The sequence below is a fragment of the Vicugna pacos genome, chromosome 26 (genome assembly GCF_048564905.1).
Source record: "Vicugna pacos chromosome 26, VicPac4, whole genome shotgun sequence".
Lineage (NCBI taxonomy): Eukaryota > Metazoa > Chordata > Mammalia > Artiodactyla > Camelidae > Vicugna > Vicugna pacos.
Genome location: NC_133012.1, coordinates 3851158 through 3877347, shown reverse-complemented (window position 1 = coordinate 3877347; position 26190 = coordinate 3851158). Strand labels below are relative to the sequence as shown.

At 43.6% G+C, this 26190-nt stretch overlaps 1 protein-coding gene across 4 annotated transcripts; it reads left to right on the top strand.

The window, feature by feature from the left end:
* Positions 1-217: 217 nt before the first annotated feature.
* On the top strand, positions 218-16395 carry GOLGA7 (golgin A7). Of its 4 annotated transcripts, none has more exons than XM_031691551.2 (6): positions 218-304; positions 570-702; positions 5516-5668; positions 11447-11548; positions 12579-12641; positions 15011-16395. In XM_031691551.2, exons 2-5 carry the CDS (start codon positions 592-594, stop codon positions 12624-12626), a joined length of 414 nt encoding a protein of 137 aa, XP_031547411.1. In that variant the 5' UTR covers positions 218-304; positions 570-591; the 3' UTR covers positions 12627-12641; positions 15011-16395. The 4 variants fall into 4 exon arrangements, with proteins under 4 accessions (XP_031547411.1, XP_006215221.1, XP_031547412.1 ...); XM_006215159.4 differs by having other exon boundaries at positions 218-355; XM_031691552.2 differs by having other exon boundaries at positions 218-355; positions 12574-12641.
* The last annotated feature ends 9795 nt before the right edge of the window (positions 16396-26190 follow it).

Sequence of the window (26190 nt, the reverse complement as noted above, 5' to 3'; positions counted from 1 at the left end):
ACTGGAACCCCACCCCCACCCCGCAGCCTCTGGCGGGCTTGGTCTCCGCGATTCTCCCGGCCCGCCTTCCAGCCCCGCCCCGCCAGGTCGTCCCGCAGCCCCGCCCGGCCTTCTCCTTCCGGATGGACTCCTCCGGGCCGGGCGAGGGGCGGAGTCGCCCCGGGCCCCGCCCACGGCGCGCGCCCTCGGACCGCAGCGCGCAGCCTCGGCAGGGTCGCTTTACGGCCGGAGGAGACGGTGTATCCTAGACTTGAGGTAGGAAGCCGAGCTGAGGGGCGTGGAAAGAGGCCTTTTGCGGCAGGACGTAAGTGACGGCGTAGGCGGTGCGACAGCAGCTGGAGGGCAGAGGAGGCGGGTTCGTGTTTCCCGGGCCGAACCGGGCTGTGGGGGGTTTGGGGCCTGGGCCGGGGAGGTAGCTGAAGGCCCGCGGTGACAGCATGGGTGAAGGGGAGTGGGGCGGGGAGGCCTTGGGCTGCTTTGGGCGGTGGGTGGGGCTGAGGGGCTGGCGGGCTGGAGTCTTGGGTCCAGGCCGGGGATCTGACCGTGGTTGGTGTCCCCCGAACCCGCAGCGCGGCCCGTCTTGTCCTCGCCATGAGGCCGCAGCAGGCGCCGGTGTCCGGGAAGGTCTTCATTCAGCGAGACTACAGTAGTGGCACGCGCTGCCAGTTCCAGACCAAGTTCCCCGCGGAGCTGGAGAACCGGGTACGCAGCCTGGCTCCCCGCACCTGCCCCGGGGCGAGGGTGGGAGCCTTCCCGGGGCGCCTGGGAGTGCGGGCCAACAGCCGGCCTGCGGAGCCTCTCGCGGCTCTGGGAGGGGCAGGCACGGAAGGGGTCGGGGCCACGGGGATACGAAGAGGGCCACTAAGCAAGACCTGGTTGGAGGAGGAAGAATAAGGCCAAGCGCCCGGGTCTGCTGCCCTTCTGGAGCTATGGTACCCAGTGCCGGGAATTCGTATGCCGCGGCCTTCCCCGGCCGTCCCCCACCCCACCCCACCCCACTCCAGCTTGTTGACAGCAGTGATGAGGAACTAATTCCTGACGCTCCAGACCACCTACCTCAGCGTGTCGCAAGCTTTATCTTCCAACCTCACGCAAGAGACATCATCACCATTCTCGTGACTGGCGTTTGTGGCCACTGTGCCGGCCGCGCTGCTAGGCAGAAAGGGTTCATTTAAGTGCTGTGCTAGGCAGTGCAGAGAGGCCTTCTTGAAACTTGAAAAACGCAGAGTATTAGACGGGCCCGGACAGAGAACTGTCTCAGAACCAGGCCTTAAACTTGTCTCTCAGAGTTACGATCACTGGAAGCCACCTGTGTTGTGTTGGCTTTCATATCAGAACTGTCATCAGGATGTGGGTCCTTTGGGCAACCCTGCACACAGAAAGGTGTACTTAAAAGGTGCAGCGAAGCGAGCTTAGGTGAGTGGGCGTGTTTTTGTGGGCCCACATGCGTTCACACACCCAAACAAAGACTGTTTTGGTCTTGATCTATAAAAGGTAAACCTTACTGTGTGTTTCCTGTTCAGAGGATGAGAGCAGGTTTTGTGGCTTTTTCTTCTTAGATGAGGAAGGTGAGAGACTGAGAGGTGATTCGGCATGGGTGTGGGTCTAAGGCACGCTGGTCGTGGAATGAGTAGGTGTATTTGGGTCTGCACTGGAGCAGTCGTTTAAGATTAGCTTGTAGGGAGGCAGGTTGTCCTACCTGACCGCCAAGGTTGGAAAATAAACAGTGATCAATTACAGTGTCCTTCGGCTTGACTTAAACCCTCAGCAGGTTAGTGGCCCAAGTACATCTCTTTAAATGCCAGGTAAAGATCAGGCATGCCTTATAAAGACGGCTTGTAGATTAGGTTGTTTGTGAAATGCCGTAGAAATGCTGCAGTTTGGTGTCACCATGTGAAGAGTTACCTCAGCCTGACACTAGGTGGACGTGTCCACAGTGGTTTAAAGAGAGAAATTAAACAAAGTTGCCTGTTGGCTAGAGCTACTCAGTGTTTCTAAAGTAATTTAACATCACAGTTAATATGTTTTACCTGTTAGGCCTTATATGAAATGAATCAAATGTTTTCTTTTTAAACCTCTTAGGGAAACTCTGACTTAACACTGTTTATGTACTTTCAAATCAGAAGATAAACTGTTCTTTTTCACTGCACTTATTTGGATGTCGCATGATTCATTTGTTCAAAGGGTTTAAAGTCAAACTTTCAACTTATAATTGAGCCAGATATATGTATGCAGAGTCAGACGCCAATTAGCCTTGCTCTCTGTGTGTGGTGGAATCTTGTAGTTTGTGTTAGTTTGTGTCACAGAAACACAACATAGTCACAGGACTCCACTGGTTCTTACAGGAAATTGATGTTTCTAAATCCTGGAGTCCTTTTACTTTGACTTCCATCGCCCAGAACTGCCTGTGATTCTTGTACTATATGGAATGTTATTTGGTGTTATTCAATTGTGCCTTTGAATTTTTTTTTCCTTTGTAAATGTTTGGGTTAAAACACTAGCTTATACTTTAAACTGCTTGGAAAAGCTTTGACTTTTTTTTTTTAATGTGTCGAGATTAAATTTAAATTACAGGTTTAAATTTTCCCCGCTTTGTTTGATAGAAAATTGAAAGGTTTCGTTGCTTCTCTACTACTTACCCTAGAAATTGTACTGATTGCTCTGCCATTCGGGCTGATTTTCCTCTTGTGAGAACATTGCACTTGGCAACTTAATAGAGGAAGAAATAAACATACAAATGTTTGGTATGATTTTAAAACATTAAAGACACACACATTTGTACTCTTTAATGTGGGAGTGAGGACAAGTTCTGTCTGTTAACAAGTTTACTTTCTCCAGTGCCTGTTAGAATGTAACACTTTGATGTTTAAGTGCTTTGTTGCCAGGACAGAAAGCTTTATTCTCACTTTAGCCAAAATACAGACATCTTGGGCACCCTTGGGCTGGGCAAAAGAGAAATGAGTGAGCTATTACTGAGACATTGGTTCCCCCCATACTTTTAAAAATAACATCTCTGCATCTGGTCAGTAGAGGTAGTTCAACAAGAAACAAAAATTCTGGGAAAATGGGCCTGATCCCTATTTCCATTCTGACTTTCAGTGTTGGCTGGTCCACATTTGTATTTAGCCCCAACATCACGTATCTCCAGGTTTTGGTATAGCTGCTGTATCAGTGTCCAGGTCCCCAGGGCCGAACCGGGACAGCTGTTCCTCATGGCGCCTGAGGGTGTGAGAAAAGTCCCCCGTGCTGTTGAGGTGCTATTGAGGCCTTCGTGTGTCCTTTGTCTTTTCTGCTACCAACATGCCCCCCCCCTTCTTTAACGTTGTAGAGTAACTTGACTTTCTTTAAACCTTTTGTTCTTTTTCATTAAACTTTAAAAAAAAATTCTTCACCTTGGGTGGGTTTTGGTTGTTTTGTTTTTTTATGATGTCTGATTTGCCTCCATCCTTTAAAGCCCTGCAGTCTTGAAATAACTTTCAAGAATTAGTGTTTCTGGTGTGGTCAGTAATTCTTATCGGAAAGAAAGAAAATGTTTCTGGGTTGGATCCCCAAGTTTTGAATCACATTATGTCCAAAGAAACGTACATAATTTGAAGAACTTTCTTTCTCGGATCCTAACACTGTAGGTAAATCAAATGGGAATGTTTGAAATTACTTAGACTTTTGTGGATTTCCTGATAGGTAAACTTGAAGGCCTTAACTCAGGCATAACTAGGTGGAGATAGCAAGCACATTAATGTTTGTCCACTGAGCTGTTCTCCTGAGTGTGTTCTCTGGGAAGGAGAACTCTGACTCAGGTTGCCCAGGGGACGTTCTTGACCCCCCCACCCCCCTACATCTACAGTGGAGGCTCAATGAAGGTTGCTGGCCTGGTTCTCAGTGCCTCCGTGAGAAACACTCATGTTCTGGGAAACTGAAAGCAGCTCCTTTTAAAACACAAGTCGAGTCACCGCAGCTGTAAAGCTTTGGGTGCCTTTGGTTCATTGAGTCCTCGATTTTCCATGTAAAGGACAAAACAACTGCTTGCCACCTAAAGGGTTTTAATACCTTATAAGTGATGCTCTTCAATCATCAGACAGTTCTGTCTGTTAGCAAAAAGCATGTTATGGGGAATAGTTGTCTCAAACTGTAAACTGCGGTTCTTTGAGTTTTTTCTGTGTCAATTTCTATATAAAGACTTCATAAAGGAGAATTCATATGTATAGTTACTCGTTTTAGGAATGAAGGAGATAGTGTGTGAGAGAAGGCTAGAATGAGGACAGGTGATCTGCGCTTTGTTCCCCACCGAGAATGGTAGGCTTGGACAAAGCAGGCTACTACTGGGCCGTGAGACGCCCAGGGGAGCGCGTTGGGGTTTGAAATCTACAAAGTACTGTTGGAAGGAGGGAGTAAAATGATATTGGAAGAAGACAGTAAAAGCAGATGGAATGACGGGGGGTGAAAGTGGCAGCAGTAGTGTGCATGGCAGCCAGTGTGTCACTGAACCGAAGAAGGAAATAGGACCCCTCGAGGTGAGGAGTTGTGTGGGAGCTTGAGATTTTGCTTTGTTCCATGTGATCTCTTAGTAACTTTCCTTTTCCTTTTTTTTTTTAATGGAGGGACTGGGGACTGAATGCAGGACCTTGTGCATGCTAGGCATGTGCTCTACCACTGAGCTGTACCCTCCCCCAGATTTTATTTATTTATTTGCGGGTTGGGTAATTAGGTTTACTTATTTATTTTTTTGATGGAAGTACTGGAGGTTGAACCCAGGACCTCGTGCATGCTAAGCATATGCTCTACCACTGAGCTCTACCCTCCCCCGCAGCTCTTAGTAACTTTAAAAGAGTTGGGAGATGGGGTTACTTTACTTGAAAAGAGAGGGAGACTGAGGAAACAATACAGAACTTGTACCTTTTGATCTACTTAAAATGTCCTTCCCTTTTTTTGTCTAGTAAATTCCAGTGTTTTGGGGCCTCAATTTAAGATTACCTGCTCGTTCCAGAGAAAGGGAACATGCATCTCCTCTTGCGCCCTGGCCATGCTTTATACGTGCCTCTGTTAGAGTGCTCTGTCAGTTTGTTGTGTTTTTACGTGCACATGTCTCTTCTGCTCAAGACTGTAAACTCCTTGAGGTCTAGACGGTGTCTTACTCGTCTTTCTCTAAGACCTGTCATGGTATCTGGTGGTAGGTGCTCAGTGAACGTGTCTATTCAAAGACTGTGCATATCCAGAGGACGTAAGGGTGGAAGGATTGTGTGATTTAATTAAGTTACTTAAAATTCAGTATAGAGAATAAAGACACACCATTTTGAGCCTTGAGGTTACCCAGTGTCCACAAGAAGGCTAAAACTAAACACACACTAACCTGTTTCAGTAACTTAGGTCGAGATTCAATCACTTCAAAGAAAATCGTTTGCTGACTATGAGATAGGAATGTTGATAAAACAGCAAAACCTAAATGAGTGATCATAAGCCAAAGTGACTGATCATTTTTTTTCCCCAAACTTACTTTAAAATTCTTTTTTTCATCCAGATTGATAGGCAACAATTTGAAGAAACTGTTCGAACTCTCAATAACCTTTATGCAGAAGCAGAGAAGCTTGGGGGCCAGTCCTACCTGGAAGGCTGTTTGGCTTGCCTTACGGCCTACACCATCTTCCTATGCATGGAAACTCATTACGAGAAGGTACGGCTACCTCTGTTTTCACAGTCTCTTAAAATCGTAAAGAAGGTGAGTTGATTACGTGTTTACATTTATACGGTGACAATTGCCGTAAAATTTAAAGAGGCATTTATTATCACAATAGTAACCCGAGTTGTGTTGCTCCTATGACCGGAGCACACTGAAGAGGTCCGGAGTCTTTCAGAAACAAGTCAGAATTGTCATGTCACCTTGGGAGTTGGCACATCAGCATTCAAGCTGGCTCACACTTAAGGAGAATATAAAAAGTCTGTGTTCTCTTTCCACCCAGCTTTCTGAGAAGCCTTTTACTTTATTTCCCCAAATGTCTCTCCTCTGTCTCCTCCTCCCACCTGAGTTCTTGTCTTCTCTTTGAACTGTCTGCTAGACCCCAGAGTTGCTGGCTTCTCAACTTAGACATACAGAGGGCAAACCTCACACCTGCCCATTGTGTTCAGAAGCACTCTTGTCTTTTTCAGGACCATCTTTAGGTAGGGAGTGAGGAAGATGGGGAAAGTGATCAGTTTCAGACTGAAATATTTCCCATTTTCCCATTCATTCAATTTTCGTGATTTCTCCACCACTCTGCTAATTTGTCCCCTGTTCCCTCTCCCCTAGACTAATGAAGCAGTCTGTGAGTCTCACGCCACCCCTTCCTTTCCCTTTCCAGACTGCCGCCACTTCCCCTCCCACTCCTGCGAGGTCAGAGACCTTCCCTGGTTCCACTTCGGGCCCCTGAGTGAAGTTCAGACCCTTCTCAAGCCCCCCTCCTGCTGGCCTTTCCAGCTCTGCCTCCCGCCCTTCCTCGCTGGTCAGCAGACACACCCTCCGTGGTCCCCTCCCCCCACCACAGTGCCGGTGTTCCCCCCGTCCCGTCTCCCCAGTCCCACGGTCCCACGTGCAGCCGACTCTTCAGCTGCTCTTGCAATCAGAACTCCTCCTCTCCTGTAAAGCTCACATCACTTGAGTCTGTTTGCTGCCACTCAGCACTCTCCACTTGGGGATGGGACAGTTTGTGCTCTTGTCTTATTTGCCTTTCAAGCCCGTATGTGTTTTTCTCGAGGTTGAGAACGGGGCATCCCTCTTCATCTCCAGCACCGCGCCTTGAGGGTATCAGGCACCCATCGAATGTGTGTTAGGTGAATGAATTTACATTCGTCACAGCAAACCTCTAGTACGTGGTTAACGTCCTGATGATGTTTGGAAAATGAAGGGCTGTAAGGATGTCTTATTTTACCCCTCCCGAGGGAAGTGTCCCTAGGGTCGTCTCGCACTGCATGTGGTGGGGAGCAGACACACTGCAGCTAAAATATTTTGAGCTTCTGGCTGAAAATGCTGCTGTATCCCTCCTTAGCATCCAGTTCCCCTGGTGGTACTGAAAGGGAACATTTAAATAACTAAGTTAGGAGTTTTAGTGTCCTTGTCCATGTCATACAGAGAAGCAGCTCACCTTCATTCCTGCTTAACATTCAAAATCAGAAGCTGTAAAGGGTCCGTATCAGTGTTCAGTCTGTTTTGTCGTAGCAGCTTCTCTTCTGTAATACACTGAGGGAGTGAAGGGACTGGGGATTCATTCATTGGATAAATACTTATTGAGAGCCTACTGTGTGCTAAGCGATGTGCAGGGGCTATCACTGCAGGGGACAAACATGGTTGCCAACATTGTGGGGTTTATAATTCAGTGGTAAAAACTAATAATCAGGAAACAAAACCAACAGAATCGTTAGTTGTGATAAGTGCCTTGAAGAGAACAAACATTGCTATGATAGGAAAGAAGAGAAGAGAACTGATTTGTATGGTGTGGTCAGAAAAGGCCTCTGCGGTGGTACGCCGCCCTGTGAAGGGCGGGAAGCCTGGGGCCCTTCGAATGAGAGATCAGTGAGTGCAGAGGCCCAGAGAGCACCGTGAGTCCCGGGCGGAAGGAGGGGCGGGGGTGAGGTCTGGAGAGGTGAGGGGAGCTGCGTCCTGCAGGAGTGTGTGCCCCATGGAGACAGGCTTAGATTTTATTCTCAGTGCAGGGAGAAGCCACCCGAAGGTTTCAGCAGGATAGTGATACGATCAGATTTTCAGTTTAAAGAGATTTCTTGACTCGGTGAAAAAAGGCATAAAAGTGGAAGTAAGATCCTTCATAGACGTCCAGGCGAGAGACGGCGGTAGCTTGGACCAGGAGCGGAGAGGCAGAGGTGGCCGGAGGTGAATCCGTTCAAGGGAAGTGTTGGTGGGAGGCTCCCTGAGGACAGGGTCCGGCTGCACTCGTGTGGATAAAGACAGTCATCCGGGGGTGGCCATTTAAAGACGTATATAAATTGTCAATTTAAAGTAGAAATACATCCCCCGGAGTATTTTATTCCCAATTAGTGGAGCAGTAGATGCTTGAATTGTCATTTCACTATTACAGCTTTTAAATTTGTTAATGAGATTTTAATTAACTTTTATTTATTCATGTACAGTTGCTTAAATAGATACAGATAACCTCCTTCTGACGTCAGCTGTAAAATGAAATTAGTAATTGGGTGCCAGCCAAGTCATTTACTAACTGTGAGATCATGGACAAGTTAATCTCTCCAAGTCTGAGTTCTCTGAGCTATAAAATAGGTCTTAGAATTAATAAATTGCCTCACATATGGTAGATGCTTAATAAAGGGTGTTTTCTTAAGATAGATTTAAAAATTAAGTTAGTGTGTAATATATATATGTATGTTTTAATCAGCTATTTGTGAACTCATGTATACAATTTTTAAATTTCAAGTGTACAGTCTTTTTTAGCAGCTGCTAGTTTTTTTTAGCTACTCAAACATCTAGCAGCTCTTAAAATCTTTTTGATTATTAATCTTGGAAGGCAGTTCTCAGTATCAGAAATATAATGGAAATTGATTGGTTCCCAATATATGTTTTAACTCAGGTTCATAGACAATATATAAAGTACTACTTTATAACTCTAATTAAAATTGCTTTCTTTTTACAGAGTATTATAAAGCAAGTAAAGACCAGATAATATTAGTTAAGAAACCAGAATTTTAGGCATGGCCACTTTCTATAAATACGTGATTTTATTTGAAGAACTGGATGTGAGTAACTTAGATCATACAAAGTAAATAACTGGAGTGGTCATAATTAAGATCTCATGTACCTGCCCTTTTAAAAGGAAATATTTAAAGTGCGTGTTGATAATCTTGACGAGATGATACAAGTTTGAGAACAGTCAGCCTCTCCCTCTCTCCAGTTTGCCCCTTAGGAATTTCTGTGCTATGATTTTCTGCTTTATGAGAGGACAGGATTCAGTCATGTGGTCTTCATTGTTTTAAACAGTGAAATTTCTAGTCTGCAAACAGTAAGCCGAATATAATAGAGCTTACACTTTGTCACGTGGGTTACATTTTTTGAAATTGTAAATAGGCCCTTTAAAGCCCACTAGAACAATCACGCATTTTTTTCCCTAGAATGTCCTATTTATTGATTTAAAATGAAGATAAAGGCTTCAGTGTTCCTTCTCTCGGGTTGCTGCCCATTATAATTAGGGAACAAACGGACTTGCAGGGGTTCTCCTCTAGGGAGCTGTCTGGCGTGTTCACCGGCTGTGAGACATCTCTCCTGCCCGGGTGCTGGTTATCTGTGAGAAGGAACTTAGACCTTTCTGAAAGTTCTGAGATCCTGGGGTTCTCACCCAGCCTCACTTAGAATATCTTTCCTTGAGGGTCTAGCAGGCTTTCTCCACTTCAGTTTTCTCAGAGAACATAATAGCCTTTCTAAGATTTGAGTATTTGGCTTTGTAAATATTAATACAAATTGAGGTTTTATTGAGGGTTTGATGATAACAGATAATTTCATTCAATATTATATAGTCTGTTTTTACATTGATTTACCAAAAATAATACAGTGTATGAGGAATATCGGTGCTTTGTCCTGTCTGGGATGCAGTATAAGTTTAGTCATTAATGCTTTCCTATTTCTAACGAGACTGCGAGTTTAAAGGCATCTTGTTCAGGACAGAGCTGCCTTCACCCAAATACTGTAAGAGGACATGGAGCTTCTACACAGAGAAAACTAATTGTTTTTCTTTCTGAATCGATACCCAAGTGCCCATGAATGTTGTTAGAGTTTAAATAAAAAACCCTGCACAACAAAGTTATGCTTGAATCCAATAAAGGAACGCTCTCTCTTTGCTAGTGACCTGTACCCAAGGAGAGAGCGAGGAGAGCTGTTCTGAATGAATCCTTTCTTTGAAACCAGCCATGCAAGCATTTTTCTGAGTGTCCCCCCCTCCCCACCTCCCAAGTATAAATGGACTTGGGTGAGGGGAGACCGACCCTCTAGTTTCCAGCTCTGGCTGGTGAGCTGAGAAGGAAACTGGAGAAAAGCCCTAGGTCAGGCACCTTTATAGGCTGCTTCCTTCCCTTTATCAGTTTAGCATGATGGACGAACTCTGATAGAAAGACAGCGCCTAAGTTTGTTTTTTTTTTTTCCATTAAAACCATGTACCACTCAAATTCTTGAAAAGTTGAAAACAGGAGAGTGATATATATGTATCATTTCAGGTAATTAGGTGAAAAAAAATTGTTCTTAGAAATAGTATTCTTAATTTGCTACATAAAGAACCCTGCAGATTGCTCTTTTAATATCATGATCTTTTTTAAAAAGCAGAAAACATGAGATTGTATTATTCCCAAAAGATGTACTTAAATTATTTTCCTTCAGTGAGAAAGTTCATTATACCAACCACATGGAGCTTTAAATTTTAAATCAGTTTTTGCCAAATCACCTAAATTTTAACAATCCTGATTTGTTAGTTTGGCCTGGTACATTCCAGACCCACACTTAAATCATTTCTTAATTTCCAACTTTACTTCCATACAGTTCTTTCTTCCCTGTATGTTGTGATCACATTTATCTGTGACTTTATCATATTCTCCTAGTGTGAATTTAAGAAAATATATAGTAATTACAGAACTGGATCAAAGCCTCTTTGAACATTCGAGCCAGAAAAGGATTATAATGACTTTGAACCTGAAATAAAACATGGAACTCTTTGATTTCGTACACAGCCATTAAGATTTATTTTCTCCCGGGTTATCTGGCTCAGAATTGCCCTTATTAAAGCTGGAGATTTGGCAATTTCCAGAAGTTCCTTTGTATCCTATCTGGTTTTTGTCTGCATTTGCTTTGACTTTTACAACCTTAATACTAAACTTATAAAGGGAGGTTCGCGTCTAGGACACAGGAGCGAACTTGAGTCTTGGAAATGATAAGAGACACTTGTCACCCGGAGCTCCAGGGCACATCCCACTCAACGTGCTTTACAAAGGAAAAGAGCTGCGCGGTTTTAACTCCCTGGTTCCCTTCATTATCAGCTTCCTTTGCATCATGACTTAGAATTGATGAAAATGGGCAAAAGAGAGAAGAAGCAGTTCCTGAGTGTTAGAGGGGAAGGCCAGAAACATCCTTGATGGTAGAAGGTGTCCCCGTGACCACACAACATGAGTAGGGAAGGGGAGAGCGTAGCTGGCGTTGTGTACACGATCGCCTCTGTATGTCACCGTCCAGGCCCAGGGTGGCTCTCAGGCTTCTGTGCGCATCTGTGCTTCACAGCCCGCGGGAGAGGCTGGTGACGTGAAAGGTCGGTCACGCCGCGCACTGTGCAGACCAGACAGAGCTGCGTCCCTCCACGGGAACATCCATGTCCCGCCTTGAAAATGCATTCCCCTGCCTGAGTATTTTGAAATCCAGCCAACACTCAAAAGGGAAATCTGATGACATTTGTAAAAAGCTGTGGTGTTTCTTTGTCAGGTTCTGAAGAAAGTCTCCAAATACATTCAAGAGCAGAATGAGAAGATATACGCGCCCCAGGGCCTCCTCCTGACAGACCCCATCGAGAGAGGACTGCGAGTTGTATCTTTTCAGTCTCGACCGTAAGGTCTAAATAGCTGTGAACAGTACATTTCGATGGTACCGTTTGGCACTGGCCGGAGAGAATTTACCTCCCCTCTCTGGCACGTGCCCTCGGACTCTCCTGTGGGAGCTGCATCCCTGCCACGAGCCTCGGAGCTCCAGCAGCTTATCTTAAAGCAGGTCTCCTCCCTTTGCGCCGTGCTGGGCTCTGCGGCTTATGTGGTATTCTGGCCGCCTCGTCCTGGTGGCTCTGAGGGCATCTTGTAGTAATAACGGGAGTGGTGTGAGTAATGCATTTCAGCTGCAGGACCGAACCTCCAGCCCCTTTGAAATGCACGAACTGGTAATGTGTGGTGAGACTTGTCGTCCAAATGAATCACAGCTCCGTGGGTTCATCGGACTCCCTGAAATCAGTTACAGCTGCCAGATGTATCAGTTCATTACCTTTGACATACGGAGCATATTTTTAGAGGCAGTAAGCTTTGAAAATCACTAAGTGAATCCACTAAATAAAATGGCGAAAAAAAAAACTAATTTAGCTTGATAACTGGAGTAAGGGGTAAAATAAACTTTTTTTAAAAAACCTAGGTCAGATGATCCCAGGCCTTCCGGCTGATCATAATTTCAGCAGTTTTATTATGCTCCGCAGCAATGATTCCTAAGCTTTTAGAGGGTCATGAACCCTCTCCTAAGAAAAAGTTTGCATATCATTTCAGGGCATTTTGAACCTCTGAATTCATGACCTCCTCGGGTGCTCAGTTACGACCACCACCACCACCCCTGAGTTTTATAGTAAAGCATCCTTTTCTAGAATTTTTTGTTTGTTTGTTTCAAAAAATAATCAATGTTTGGGGAGGAACTGTATGTGGAGTACTACAAGCAGTTACATTTCTCACATTTTCCCGGCAGGTGTAGAAAGCATTGTGTTTTTAAGCAGGAGAAAGAAAGGTCCACACAGGTCACATCCATCATCTGGCCTCTTCGTGTGCTCTGTTCTGTAGTGTGTTTTCTTAACAGCCATGCTGTTTAGATTGAAATTACCATTTATGAAGACAGAGGCATGAGCAGTGGAAGATAAACCACAGGATTAAAGGTAAATATGAAATTATGTCATTTATATGCAGTTTCTGGAACTTTGTAGGATGCATGAATTTTCTTCCCTGTATCATAAATAGATTGTTGAATAGTGACATAGTCTATTGGCTTTAATATTTAAAATGTGCATTTAACCCAAGTTCCATAACCTAAGTGATACAGAATTTAATCCTAATATTTTTCCCCCGTATTGTTTTTGGACTGGTTTTGTTGTTTCTTTGGTTTGGGGATTTGGGGGTTTTTTTTGTGGCAGTGAGGGGGGTGGTAGTTAATTTTAATATTTCAAAACTATCCTAGGCATTTTAATAGTTGGATTTTACACTAAGAGTCAGTTCAGAAATACCCCTGCCAAGAAAACAAATGGTTTTAGTAACAAAAGAAACATTTCAGAGTGGAGTACGGAGATTCTGACTATTTCACGTACTTAAGTGGCTGCATAGCCCTGTAGAAGCCTTACCTCCAGTGGGTAGAACAGGAAATTTAATTCTTTTCAAAATGTTTATGTTCTTATATATCCGTGTAATGACCTTGAATAAGTGAGAAACAAATCAGTTAATCTTGGTAGGAACCTAGAGGAGGAATCGTGTGGAAGCCGCGGTGCGGCAGCCCGGCCGTCTGGGTGACACAAAAATCACACTTCCCTGTTTCTGCCGATCTCAGTCCTGCCCTCTTCGTCCCGGCAGTGCTCCGCTGTGCTTTCCTGGTGGCCTTTGTCTGCAGGTTCTGTCACTGACTCACCTACCAAAGCAGACTCCTCCCCGGGGCACCAGCAGCAGTAATCACGGGAGCTGCCTTTGTGAGGGCGCCTGTGGGTGCTGCGTGTCAGACCAGCGGTATTTCTGATTCTCACAAGAACTCTGCAAAGTGTTTCCCTCATCTGACAGATAAGCAAACCAGGGTACAAACAGCTTAATGATGCTCTCAGAGACACACAGCTGAGTGCTGGGATACGAGCCCAAGTCTGACCGACCACAGAGATCCATGTTTCACATCGCACTTCCTGGAAGTACTTCTGGCAGCAGAAATGTGGAGACAAAAAAAAGAGTTCCTCCGATTATTCTAAGTGTTTATCCCCTCCTCTTCCAGTACCTTTTAAAAATTAATTTTGTCTGCTCCCGTACCATCTGTCGAATCCTAAAGACCAACCAACCTTCCCAAGCTGCCTCCTTTTAGCGCTAGAGAACATGTCGCCGGAATTCTTGAAAGCCACAGGCCCAGATAATGACATCGTCCGCCATGGGTTTTATTCCTCACAGAGGCTTTGTTTCAGAGCACTTGGTGTTACCGGTCTGCGCACTTTCTCACGTCCAGTTTCCAAACTGACATTTCCCAAACGGGCAGCCAGGAACCCTCTGTGCGGTTTTTGTTCGGTGCGGTTGGGACACGTTTGTTTGATGGGTTACAGCTGCGCTGACTTGGCACCACCCCTTTGTCATGACTCACTTTGCAGCTCTTATTGCTAATATAATGCTTTTCTGAGGTGGTGCGGGGTTTTGAGCAATTACACACCAGAGACTAATCTATCAGTATTCAACAACGGTGAGATTTTGAAATAAGATTTACGTTAGGAACTTGTGGTAATTTCATGAACGTAAATATTTTTGTTCAGTGCAATTTAGTTTTCAGAGCTATGTGTTCCTCGGGCCCAGGATCCTGTGTGGGCTGAGGTCTTGGACAAGGGGAAAACTCTAAGAATAATTAATTCAACTGTCTAATTTTGCTTAAGTGTCAGCAGGTTGAAGCATTATATGGGATTTAAATTAATTTAACAGGAGAGGACACAAATCATGGAGATGGCCTTTATTTTTAAAAAGAGCTTTAAACAAAATATTTTGCTCCTCTTAAAAAGTTTTCATTTTTTTGGATACCTTTAGTGTTAAATACACTGATGGTATTTTCTCTCTTTGGATTAAGATTGTCTTCTTAAAAAATGGAATATATCACTATTCTATCATGATAAATTAGTGATAATATAAATGACCAACATTCATCAGCACCAACTATTCTAAATGCTCTTAATGGTCGCAACACCCCTATGAGGTAGATGATACTATCCCTGATTGCAGATGAGGAAACCTAGGTGACTTGTCCAAGGCTGAAAGTTAGTGATGGAGGCAGCCACTTACCCCTGGGGTGTACTAGCTCCCGTGACACGGTGGGTCAGAGGTCTCAGGACGCGGGGCCTGGGTTTCTCGGCTGTTGAGCTGTGTGCTCACTCCAGCAAGGGGTGCAGATCCAGGTATGTTATTAGCTAGAACGTGGGTTGGTAACCTGTACCCCGCATATTAGGAGCTCACATCAGTTGCTGTTTTTGAGGCTCGTCTGGAGTCCCTGTCTAAACCCTCTCCTTCTCCCCTCTAATTACAGATCCCATCTCCAGCTGGGACCCTCATCTCCCCACTGGCCGACCGCAGAGTGTCCCCTACCTCCTCTCCAGAGCATCATTCCTTCGTATCTGCTGCCAGAGCCACGGTGCCATTCACTCCAAGGACTGACTTTCTAAATTCCGCACCTGGAGTGACCTCTAGTCGCTCAGCATCCACTGTGTGTCTCCAAATTGTGTAGGACTCTGTAATCTTCTGATTAGTTCCTGAGAAAACACAATGAAGCATTTCACTTTTTCTTTTATTCAAAGCCATTAATAAAATATGCAGTTGGTCAGCCCAACACAGTTTCTTTCTTACCTGCCCCCAGTTCCGGTGGCTCCCGACATTCCCTGGGCCACTCTGGCAGGTCCCATCCTCACCAGGGTCCAGCCTCAGCCCCAAGTTAATGAAACGCTCTTCTCTGGGACTTCGCTGAAGGATGGGCTGTGTCTGTGGTTTTGCTAATGCATCTCCCAGATGTCAGAGAACTACCAGTTTTGCCATTTGACTCGAATCCCAAAGCCCTAATTCTGCTGTCCAGTTTCTCAAACTGAAGCTCACTGGGAAAAAAATGTATCATGTGACTGGTTTTATTATAGCAGTTCCTAATTAAAGCAGTATTTAATGCAATTTCCAAGGTTTTTTTTTTTTCTTTTGAAAATTTTGTTATTATAGCATTTCCTTGAATGTTGGGAAGATATATGTGTTGCCTGTTCCCTCCAAAACTCAGCAAGCACAATAAAGTGGATGCTAAACCATCAAACACATAAATGTCCCTGCTGTGTCCCTGAATGTGTAATAAACAAGTGTAATAAATATTTTAATTCTAGTTTTGTTATAAATATAACTTATGAGAAAAAAATTTGATAGGAATAATACTGTATATTGCTAATTTTTAACTATCCCTTACGATTCATAGATGTTCCTCATATACAGTATTCACTGCATAGAAATCTTACGATTGGTTCAAGTTCAGTAAGTTAAGGGATTTCCAACTAAAACTCTCAAGTCGGAGTCAACATTTCTGGTTCTTTTGGCTGTGCGTTCTTAGTGTTGGGGCTTCTCAGGTCCTTCGTTGCCTTGGGGCTCGAGAGCACTGTATTGTATCTGGAAGAAAGTTAAGAAATACATTAGGAGAGAATGAAACAGTTAAAAGTGATACTTTCAGAGAGATTGTAGGTGCTAATACTGGATTTAACCTTTCAGATTTAATTTCTTTTGTGGGTCTGTTAGTTATTTCAACACGTCCCATAGGTCTGTGTAATATTTTAATTGTATAAAAGTTGTTAGTTTATGGCCTATAATAGTGTGTCTGTCTGCCTTTTAAACCCTTTGCAATAACTTTGCTGAAATATTAACACATGAGTAAAACTTTTCTTAAACAAATTGTCTCTGTGTCATATTTGGTGTGATTTGTAGAGCGGTCACTGATGTGGTATTAAGTTTGGCAGATAGACAATACCACCAGAAACACTGGTTCAGTGTAGCTTAGTATTTTTAAGCAAACATCTTACATTTATACAGCTTGCCATACTTCTCAGTTTTTTACATGCTTCATCTCTTAAGAGCAGATATGTTAGCCGAATAGGTAAAAACCAAGAAATAGTCCTTAATATTCAAAAAGGTATTCAGTTAAAGACATAAGAGATTGCAGTGTTTCAGTAGGAAAAAAGTATCACCGTGTTGTCACTGTCTTGGATCATGTGATGACTTCGTTTCTTGAAAGGCATTTGCTGACACAACATTGTAAAATGATTATAAATCAATAAAAAATGTTAAAAAAAAAAAGAAAGGCATTTGCAGAGAATAACAGTTTATAGAATAGTCTATTTTCTAACTTTAGTTCCTTCCGTATTGCACTCGGTCCTGCTCCTAGACGAGTCATCGCTTCTCAAGAGCGGCCTGCTTTGTTTCTTGTTGTATTTGTTTTAATCTATAAAGGCGGTCAGAGTAGCCATGCCATGTTTGATTCACACACTTCTCTCGCCTTCCCCACTCAGCCTCTCACAGTCCCAGAGAGTGTAGTTTGTCTCTTAACCCTTGGATCTGTCCCTAAGTCCAAGCATCATACCCAGTGCTGCACAGACTCAGCACTCAGATATCTGCAAAGTGTGTAAGTGAAAGAGGTCTAAGTTGACAGGTCATTCACAGAATTAACTTCACTGCGTCTTAATTAGCAAGCTGTTTGACTTGTTAAGATACAGACTTGTCAACCACCCTTAGAAAGTCTTGTTCTAAGACCAGAAGGAGGCGATATCTGTGGCTCGAACTCCACTAGTGTGGACCTTTGCCTGGAGATAACTAGTCAGGATTCCAGCAGCCTTTCTCCAGATCAGGAATTCCCAGGGAAAGGGAAGGAATTGCATTCGAAACGTCTGAAATAGGAATAACGAACAAGCCTCCTACTCATAATCTGTCCATTTGTTACACTATCTTATCATCGGCAGTGCCAGTATGTTAGGTTAAACCTAGCTATGGTTAAAACGAGAACATTTTAAAGTATTTTTCTCCTTAATTCTTTAAACTTCTTTAATCTTCCAATAAAAGTTCACTTTTAGAAAGTTTTTGCTTTTCATAGTTTTCTAGGACTTCAAAAAGCAGGAATGATACTTTGTCTTCATTTAAGTCCTTACTAATGTACGGAATTACAAGAAATTATGAAGAATGGGCTTGTCCCTCATTAAGCAGCTAAAGCGAATCAAGCAGGCTTGCAATCGAATACCACCAGAGACTCCTCAATGCTCCAGATACTGAGATAGGTCAAGGTGATCTTCATCCTCATTTGTGCTCGGTTGGAGGATAACATCAATAAATATAAACATACATTATACACATTCCTGATCAAAATAAAGCTTACAGCTCTTCTGTATTGTAACCTAAGTTCTTTCCATAAAACTCGAGTGGTAGGAAGTTCTGAGAAATTCTGCCTAAAACCAGGAAGCTCTAGCGAAACTTTATGCCTACTTTAAAATGTTTTAAGCTTCTATTTTGCAAAAAGAAATAACTTTATAAAGCAGACATGACCAAAGATCTTTGGTTACAGGTCACCGTCAAGCTAAAGCAAGTTTATGCAGGCAGAATTTTCAGATTTTTCAAAAATAGTACCTGAGTAATGTAAGTATTGGTGGACCTTGTTAAGAATTTATTTCATTTTGTGCAGTCATTTTTTACCTTGGTAGTGAAATCTTTCATCTTCAGGTTAATAACTCATTTTGTCTTTGAAAATTTTTTTTGTTTTGCTTATAAAGGAATTCTTTTTTTAAAAAGGCAGGTGGGGGCAAGGGAGGTGCCTAAAAGTCACTGGTCGCCATCAGATCTGTTGTTCTTAATGTTACATCTGCTCATGTACATATTCTGTTCCTTCACATTTTCACAGTCCAGTTTATTGCCAGGAAATGAACATCATAATTTGTATTCAAAATATTTTGGCAATTAGTCTTCTGGGAGCAATCAAATAAATGCCAGTGTAATTGTAGAAGCTCAGATTCTGTGGTACCCAAGGGCTCAAAAACACAGCTGTAATGTGACCTTTTCTTTCCAATTAAAGGGCTGATACACACAGCTTTTGCACATCTTACTGGGTACAAATGCCTTATTTAGACCAATTCCTAATTTCTTAGTTATTTGATGGATTATGTGCTTGAAAACGCAACATTATGGTCGGTGCTACTGTAATTTTAAAATGAAGAATGCTTCAAGTAAACAATTCGGGAAGGAAAGGCCTTACAGCATGTATAGGGCAGATAAAAATCCTCACTTAATATCTAATGATATGGAGGGACTATCTGAAGATAGAAAAATCATCTCTCAAGGAACCAGAATTCCCAACAGCAATCACACTGACAATAGAAACTTTACCAACGTCTGCCAACAAGAGCAACAAATTAAAAATAATCTGATCCCCAAAAACAAATTTCTTCTGTAGAGCATAGGGAACTATATTCAATATCTTGTCATAACCTTTAATGAAAACGAATATATATGTGTATGTGCATGGCTGGGACATTGTGCTGTACACCAGAAATTGACACATTGTAACTGACTATGTGTCAATTTAAAAAAAGTTTAATTAAAAAAAAGAAATTAGAACAAAGGCAAAATAAAGATAGGTAAAAGCAATTAAAAATAATAATCAAATCCATGACAGAGACTAAGAAAATTTCGAGGAAAAGAAAAAGTTGGCTTGTTTAAACAAAAAAAAGTTGGCTTATGTATCTTGTCTTCTACTCTCCCAGGTTCTACATAGCTTTGGAAGTGAACCCAGTTTCTCTATTTATCAAGGAAATGTGGGGTGTCAGAATGAAACACAGCTGCCTGTGAACCACATGGAACAGTTAGAGGCAGAGGGGCTGGAGGAGGCATTAGTCTCCTAGGGTAAAATTTAATCTAGTCAGTTCACTTAACAGACAAGCTTATTAAGAACTTACTGGCCTGACAATCAAGGTCCCAGTAAGGTTTTTTTAGGGAACCTGACATCTGACTCTAAGACAGGTGAAGACACACGCCCTGTAACTAACTAGGTTCACTGAGCTGTACAGATGAGACGCGGCTTTGGAACCAGGACAGGCTCAGCACCCATGGGTCCGAATGGAGAGCTGGCCGCAGACCCACATGTGCGCAGTGGGCCGGACAGTCTCCTTTTGCCCCTCCGATCCTTCCTCCTTCTGTGGTGTCCCCAGTCTCCTTCCAGTGGGAGGGATGAGCAGGACCCGGTGCTGGGGGTTGGGAGCGGGGTGGGCCGGAGGCTGGTGAGGAGGGGGAGGGGGAGAGGAACAGGGTGGAAGGACCTCTAGGAGCGGCCAGGAGCGCAAAGAAACTCACAGGTCAAGCCAGCGCCCCGTTGGAGAGCATCCCCGCCAACAGGTTCTCACTGCGCTGGTGGAGAGTCCTTTGACGTCTGCCAGCCCCTTCTCAGCTCCCTGGTGCTTGCTCAGTGGGACCCTGTGAAGCGGTCATGGCAGTGAGGGGGTGCCTAGCACGTGGCTCGACATCACGGACCTTGCCAGAGTCGATCTGGCCACGGCCAAGTCTGAGTACCCCGTCGGCCATCAGCCATCGGAGGCCAGTGCCAAAATCCAGGGTGGCCCATTCTCCGGAGAGGGTTTTGATAACAAAACATTTAAATGGCTGAATGGGGACTAGGTATTGTGACTTAAAGAGATCGTGGGGCCTTTTTTTTTCCATCCAGAGAGTGACAAGAGCCATCACACACCTTCCTCGGTTTTCATCCAGCTACAGGGAAGAATTATTTGCAACAAATAAATGTAAAGGGACAAAAATAAAGTTGCTTTATGACTACATTCCATGAGTTTTCCCAACTGATCTACATACACACATATACACACAATTTTTATGTTGTTACATATTATTATTTTTTCATACACACAAATGTAGTAAAATACGTCAAGATGTCTGGGTACCATAGACGCCAGGTTGCGGTCACCTCTGGGGACAGCGGGAGGTGGGGGAGGAGCACAGGGCCTAAATTGAATTTGCAGTGTCAAATAGCTCGTTATTTTCCATACTTTATCAAATGCCTAAAAATTGTTTATTACAAAAATGGCTACATGTATATGTCCATATAAATGACCATATCCTAAATATTACGCACACTAGGTAACATCTCCAGTATCAGGGTGGACTTTGATAATTTTACACAATACCCCAACCACGTCCCCCATCCCCCATCCCCCACCAAGGGATTTCACTCAGATCTCGATTTGCAATTTCCTCCAAGCCTTCAAGCCTGTTTGTCTTATGGATGGTCAAGAAGCCTCTGAGTTCTGCTAGTTCTAATTATACCAAAAAAAAAAAAAGTGAGACATATGGACCAATGACTCTTTCCTGCTTACAGGTAGGCCTGTAAAAGGAATGAATTAAACTTCCAGCCTAGAAGCAGCCAATAGCCAAGGGTAAAGTTCAGGGCTAAGCTGAAATTCTCTCTTAGAGTAAACATGTCCAAGATGAAACAAAGAGAAGGTGATGGGGAAACATGATCCACTTCCCCACAAACAGGGAAAAGCCCAAAGTAATTTCAGCCTCCACAAACCTCCACGGGTCACATCCAAATCTTATTGATTCTAATGAGTTAGCAACTTACGGGGTGACAGCTGCTCACAGCAAGATCAGCTGGGAGAGACCGAATGACCCAAGGGCTCTGGTTCTTGTTTCCAAAAAAATAACCCACAGTTGATGAAATTTCATGACTACATTTCAGTGTTTTCAGCTGAAAATATTTTTATAACTGACTGAACATATAGCATAAATTGAAAAAAAAATCTAATTTTTTTTATCACTTTGGGATACGCTCAAGGTGGAATTATCACAGTCTCTGTTCTAGTTAATTTCATATGAAATGCCCAGGGACCTGGAACATGATTAATTACCCCCATTCTTTAGCTTCCTGATAGAGGATGAATACTGAACTCAATTAAAATGTTTAGTTTCACCAGTGAGAAACCTGTAAGAAGTGTTTCAATGAATAAATGTAGACATACGGCCAGAAGTTTCTAAGATGTCAAACATGTTTAAGGTTCACATTTTTATATTAACCCAGGCCTCTTATTCCTTATTATTTCAAGTACTGACGCCTCAGGAGATTATAATTTATAGACGCTCCATGTAGAAATGGAAACAAAATGGTAACAATTACAATACAATTCCATCTCTGAAACTCTGATCAGAAAGTTTGGAACTTCAGAAAAAATTTTTTTAAATTTTGTATTGATTTATAATCATTTTACAATGTTGTGTCAAGTTCCAGTGCAGAGCACAATTTTTCAGTCATACATGAACATATATATATTCATTGTCACATTCCTTTCTCTGTGAGCTACCATAAGATCTTGTGTATATATATGTTCCCTGTGCTATACAGTCTAATCTTGTTTACCTATTCTACAGTTTTGAAATCCCAGTCTATCTCTTCCCACCCTCTGTCCCCTTGGCAACCACAAGCTTGTATTCTATGTCTGTGAGTCTATTTCTGTTTTGTATTTATACTTTGTTTGTTTGTTTTAGATTCCACATATGAGTGATCTCATATGGTATTTTTCCTTCTCTTTCTGGCTTACTTCACTTAGAATGACATTCTCCAGGAGCATCCATGTTGCTGCAAATGGCGTTATGTTGTCTGTTTTCATGGCTGAGTAGTATTCCATTGTATAAATAGACCACATCTTCTTTATCCAGTCACCTGTCGATGGACATTTAGGCTGTTTCCACGTCTTGGCTATTGTAAATAGTGCGGCTATGAACACTGGGGTGCAGGTGTCATCCTGAGGAACCTCAGAAAATTTTAAAGTAAATCATACTGTGTACTGTCATCTCAGGGAAACCACTCCCTATATACCAATGAAGCTGATGGTTTTTTAAGAGTTGTCCTTAACACAGAAAAATTATTTTAATAAACTTTAGCCCAAAGTGGAATGACTCTTTTCCTGTGAATCTGGTCAAAGCTTGTCCTCTGACCACATATTTAAAAAAAAAAATAAGAGCAGTGTCCTGAGCTGTAAGCATTTAGAAATACTGAGCTTGGCCAGATTTTCATTTAGACCTAGAGACAATTCCCTGAAGTAAATTACAGGGACCCCCAATAAACACAAGGACCTGCCCAGCACATAGACATATGAGCTTTTCATCAGATTCTTGATACAAAGCCTTGTGGATTTCTTGATGGAAAGGTCACATTTCTCATTGCTTGACTCTTATCCAGAAGACCATTAAGAAAACCATTTTTCTTAGACTCATAAATTCTATTTGGCAAATATTTTTTCAGAAGATACATTTAATTTTTTTTTACAAAAGGCAAATTCACGTCATTGTCTACTCTGCAATAAGCAAATAACCCTGCAGCTTTGTTGCTCCTCTGGGCTGCACACCCACCTCCTTGCAACTGACTCAATCCTCCTGCAAACTGTGCTCATATGTCACCTCCTCAGGGAGTCTGCTGAATGTCTGTGGCCCCCCCCCCAAATTCCTATGTTGAGATCTAACCTCCAAGCGCCACAGCTGGCAATGGTCACAATGGTATTAGGAGGTCACAATGGTATTAGGAGGTGGGGGCCTTTGGGAGGCGATTCAGTCATGAAGGTGGAGCTCTCCTGAATGAGATTAGTGCCCTTATAAAAGCAGCCCATTTTGCTCCTCAGTCCTGGATAGACAATAGCTTAAAGAGGGCTGACAACATTTTTCCTTTTCTGGATCGCCCCAGGACATTTGACATGTGCTCACTGGAGAGTTCACGCATCCACGTAATGAGAGCTGAAAATGATTCGATTAAAGATCAGTCTTCACTGTTTCCAATGGAAGATGGATTCTTGGATGATGGCCGTGGAGCTGAACCTCTTCATAGCGACCTGGATTCACCTCACTGCTTCACTCACCAGAATGGAGAAAGTGGAACAATATTCTCATAAGGTGTTTGTTTGCAGGTTACCTCCTGACATCGATGGAGATGAGATCACAGTAATCCTCATCATTTTGGCCCAACTGGTGGGCAGACTAGCATTTCCTCTCCTAAAGAACAAATTATACATTTTATTTTTTATGTCGTATATAAACTCCATATCCTAATTTACTAACCCTCATCAGGTTGAGATCCTAAATTCACATGTTGAGAGCTAACCCTCAAGGGGATGGTACTAGGAGGTGGGGGCCTCTGGGAGGTGATTCAGTCTTGTGGGTGGAGCCCTCCTGAATGAGATTAGTGCCCTTATAAAAGCAGCCCAGAAAGTGCCCCCGCCCTCCTCCCATAATGCAAGGCTACAGTGAAAAGACAGTCACTGGAGGCGAGCCCTCCCTCACCAGGCGCTGACTCTGTCTGCACCATGACCTTGGCCATCCCCGCCTCCAGACTTGTAAGAGAGAAATTCCTGTTCTTTGGAAGAACATAATATAACCTATGGGATTTTGCTACAGCATCCCGATGGGACTAAGGTGTCTACCCCAACCCTCTACACCGACCTCACCCTCCAGGGTCTCTCTGCGTCACCCAGCTCTGTTCTCTCACCATCTGACAAACCACTGTTATTATCTCTGTATCTCCCATTTATCTACTGTATCTCCCATCACCAGGTCTGTGTTTTCTGTTCACTGTTTTACCTGTAACACCTGCAGAGGGCCTGGAAGCAGACACTCACACATCACTGGATGTTCAGAAATATTTGTGCTTTGTTTTCGGAGGGAGATAAGTAGTTTGTTTATTTACTTATTTTCATTTAATATAGGGACTGGGGATTGAACCCAGGACCTTGTGCATGCTAAGCATGTGCTCTACCACTGAGCTAGACCCTCCCTGCTCAGAAATATTTGTTGAATGAAGAAATGAATGGGTGCAGGGATGATGGGCACCGCGCCAGATCTGGGGATACCTTCAGGGAATTCACAGCCTAACAGGAGAAACGGACAGGTGGAAACTGCAATACAGCGTTGTAAACGCTGCATCAGAATAGCATTTGGTGTACTGGTGACCGGCATGTTAGGGATGGTTTCACAGAGGAAGAGGTACCTTGGCTGGGTCCTGGAGGATGCAGAGGAGTTCGTGAGGGGCTTAAATGCCAACAGTGAAGCTTAGAGAGAGGGAAGGGCAAGTGCAAACAAAGGAGACAGAATCCCTAGTGTCCCTGAGCAGTTCAACATGAACGGAGCAAAGAGGGTGTAAGGGGGAGGCCCCGAACGGCAAGAAAATCAACAGTGCTGCGTTCAGAGAGCAATTAAGATCACTTAGAGAGCCTCCCCACTCCTCTCGAGGGAGTTGCCTCCATCCCCCGCAACAGCCTGCTTCCGTGCAGGGTCTCAGCCTAAGACGATGAGGTGCTAGCCTAGAGGCGTTGTTCACACCCCTCCAAGGAAAGGTCCAAGAGTGTGAAACAGCGATGCTGGGACGAGAGAACAGCCTCTCACTCTCTGAGCGGGGAGGCAGCAGCCTTGGCTGGTACCTGCTGACAGAGCGGAGGCAAAGTGGGCAGGCGGCATCTACAGTTTGCCCAGGGCTGGGAAGCCTTGGCCAGCGCTGACGTCAAAGCCGAATGTTCTATTTCCCGGGCTGGCTTTCTCTGCAGGAGATGGGTACCCCTCTGTAGCAAACTGGCCCTTTATTTCGCTCCTAAGGCTGATTCTGCGCTCAGGAGGGAAAAAAAGCATTCTTCCCTTAAACATGAGAAAGCAAAACATGGAGGTGGAGGACAGGAGTGTGTGTCTATTTCGGAAACTAGGAATACATGAAGCCCCAACTAAGGAAGGGAGGGTCACACCACACTCCGACCAGGGAGCGGGTAGGCAAAACAGAGACTAGAGCACTCGAAGTTTGGACACATGCTTTTTTTTTTAAATTGAAGTACAGTCAATTACAGTGTGTACAGCACAACGAACATGCTTTTTCCGGTTAAACAACATTACAAAGCCACATAATTCTCAACAGCGTGATCGCAAAATTTAGAAGAGATTTGAGACGTTTATGTCTTTATTGGAAACATATATGGGTCGATTTAATGTGCTTGCAGTCAAGATGGGATTTGAGTAAGGGATGAGGAGCTGAAATCTGGGGGTGGGGGGAGGAATTAGAGATATCAGGCATTGCCCTCATGTTACATTTTTCAGGGTCCTGGCTTCCCAAGTTTTCCAGCATCTCAGCCATACAAGTGGACGTGGGGTTTTACTATCGGCCAGAAAAACACTTATGAATTCACCAGCCAACGGCTTTCCTTGTGAGGCTAGAAGGACATATTCTAAGAGGACTTTTCTGCATTCTTTAAAAATACAAGTTGCTCTCTTACTTTCCTATCCTTAGTCCAAATCTTCATTCATTCAGAACAACACGGGGGTTAAACTTCGCTTAACTAATACATTCCCCAAGGCTTAGTGCTTTGCTTCTCAGGGGAGTGAGATCAAGAATGCGATGGACTTCAGAGGAAGGAAACATGGAGAAGCAGCTGTGGACCAAATGCACACGGGCAGTGATGCTATACGAACAATGACAACGGTATGACCTTGCATTTAGCAAGCATCTTTCTCCAAAAAGGCTCACGGTGCTGTCAAGACATGTACGCCTTGTCTTCTGTCCTTAGCGATGGAGAAAAATTAGGTCCATTCTTATTAATGCATATTTCCGGAGCTGTCCACAAAGACGTTGGCTGTTTCCATTTGCTGTGTGTTTAACCGCCATTAATTTCTTTATTGAAC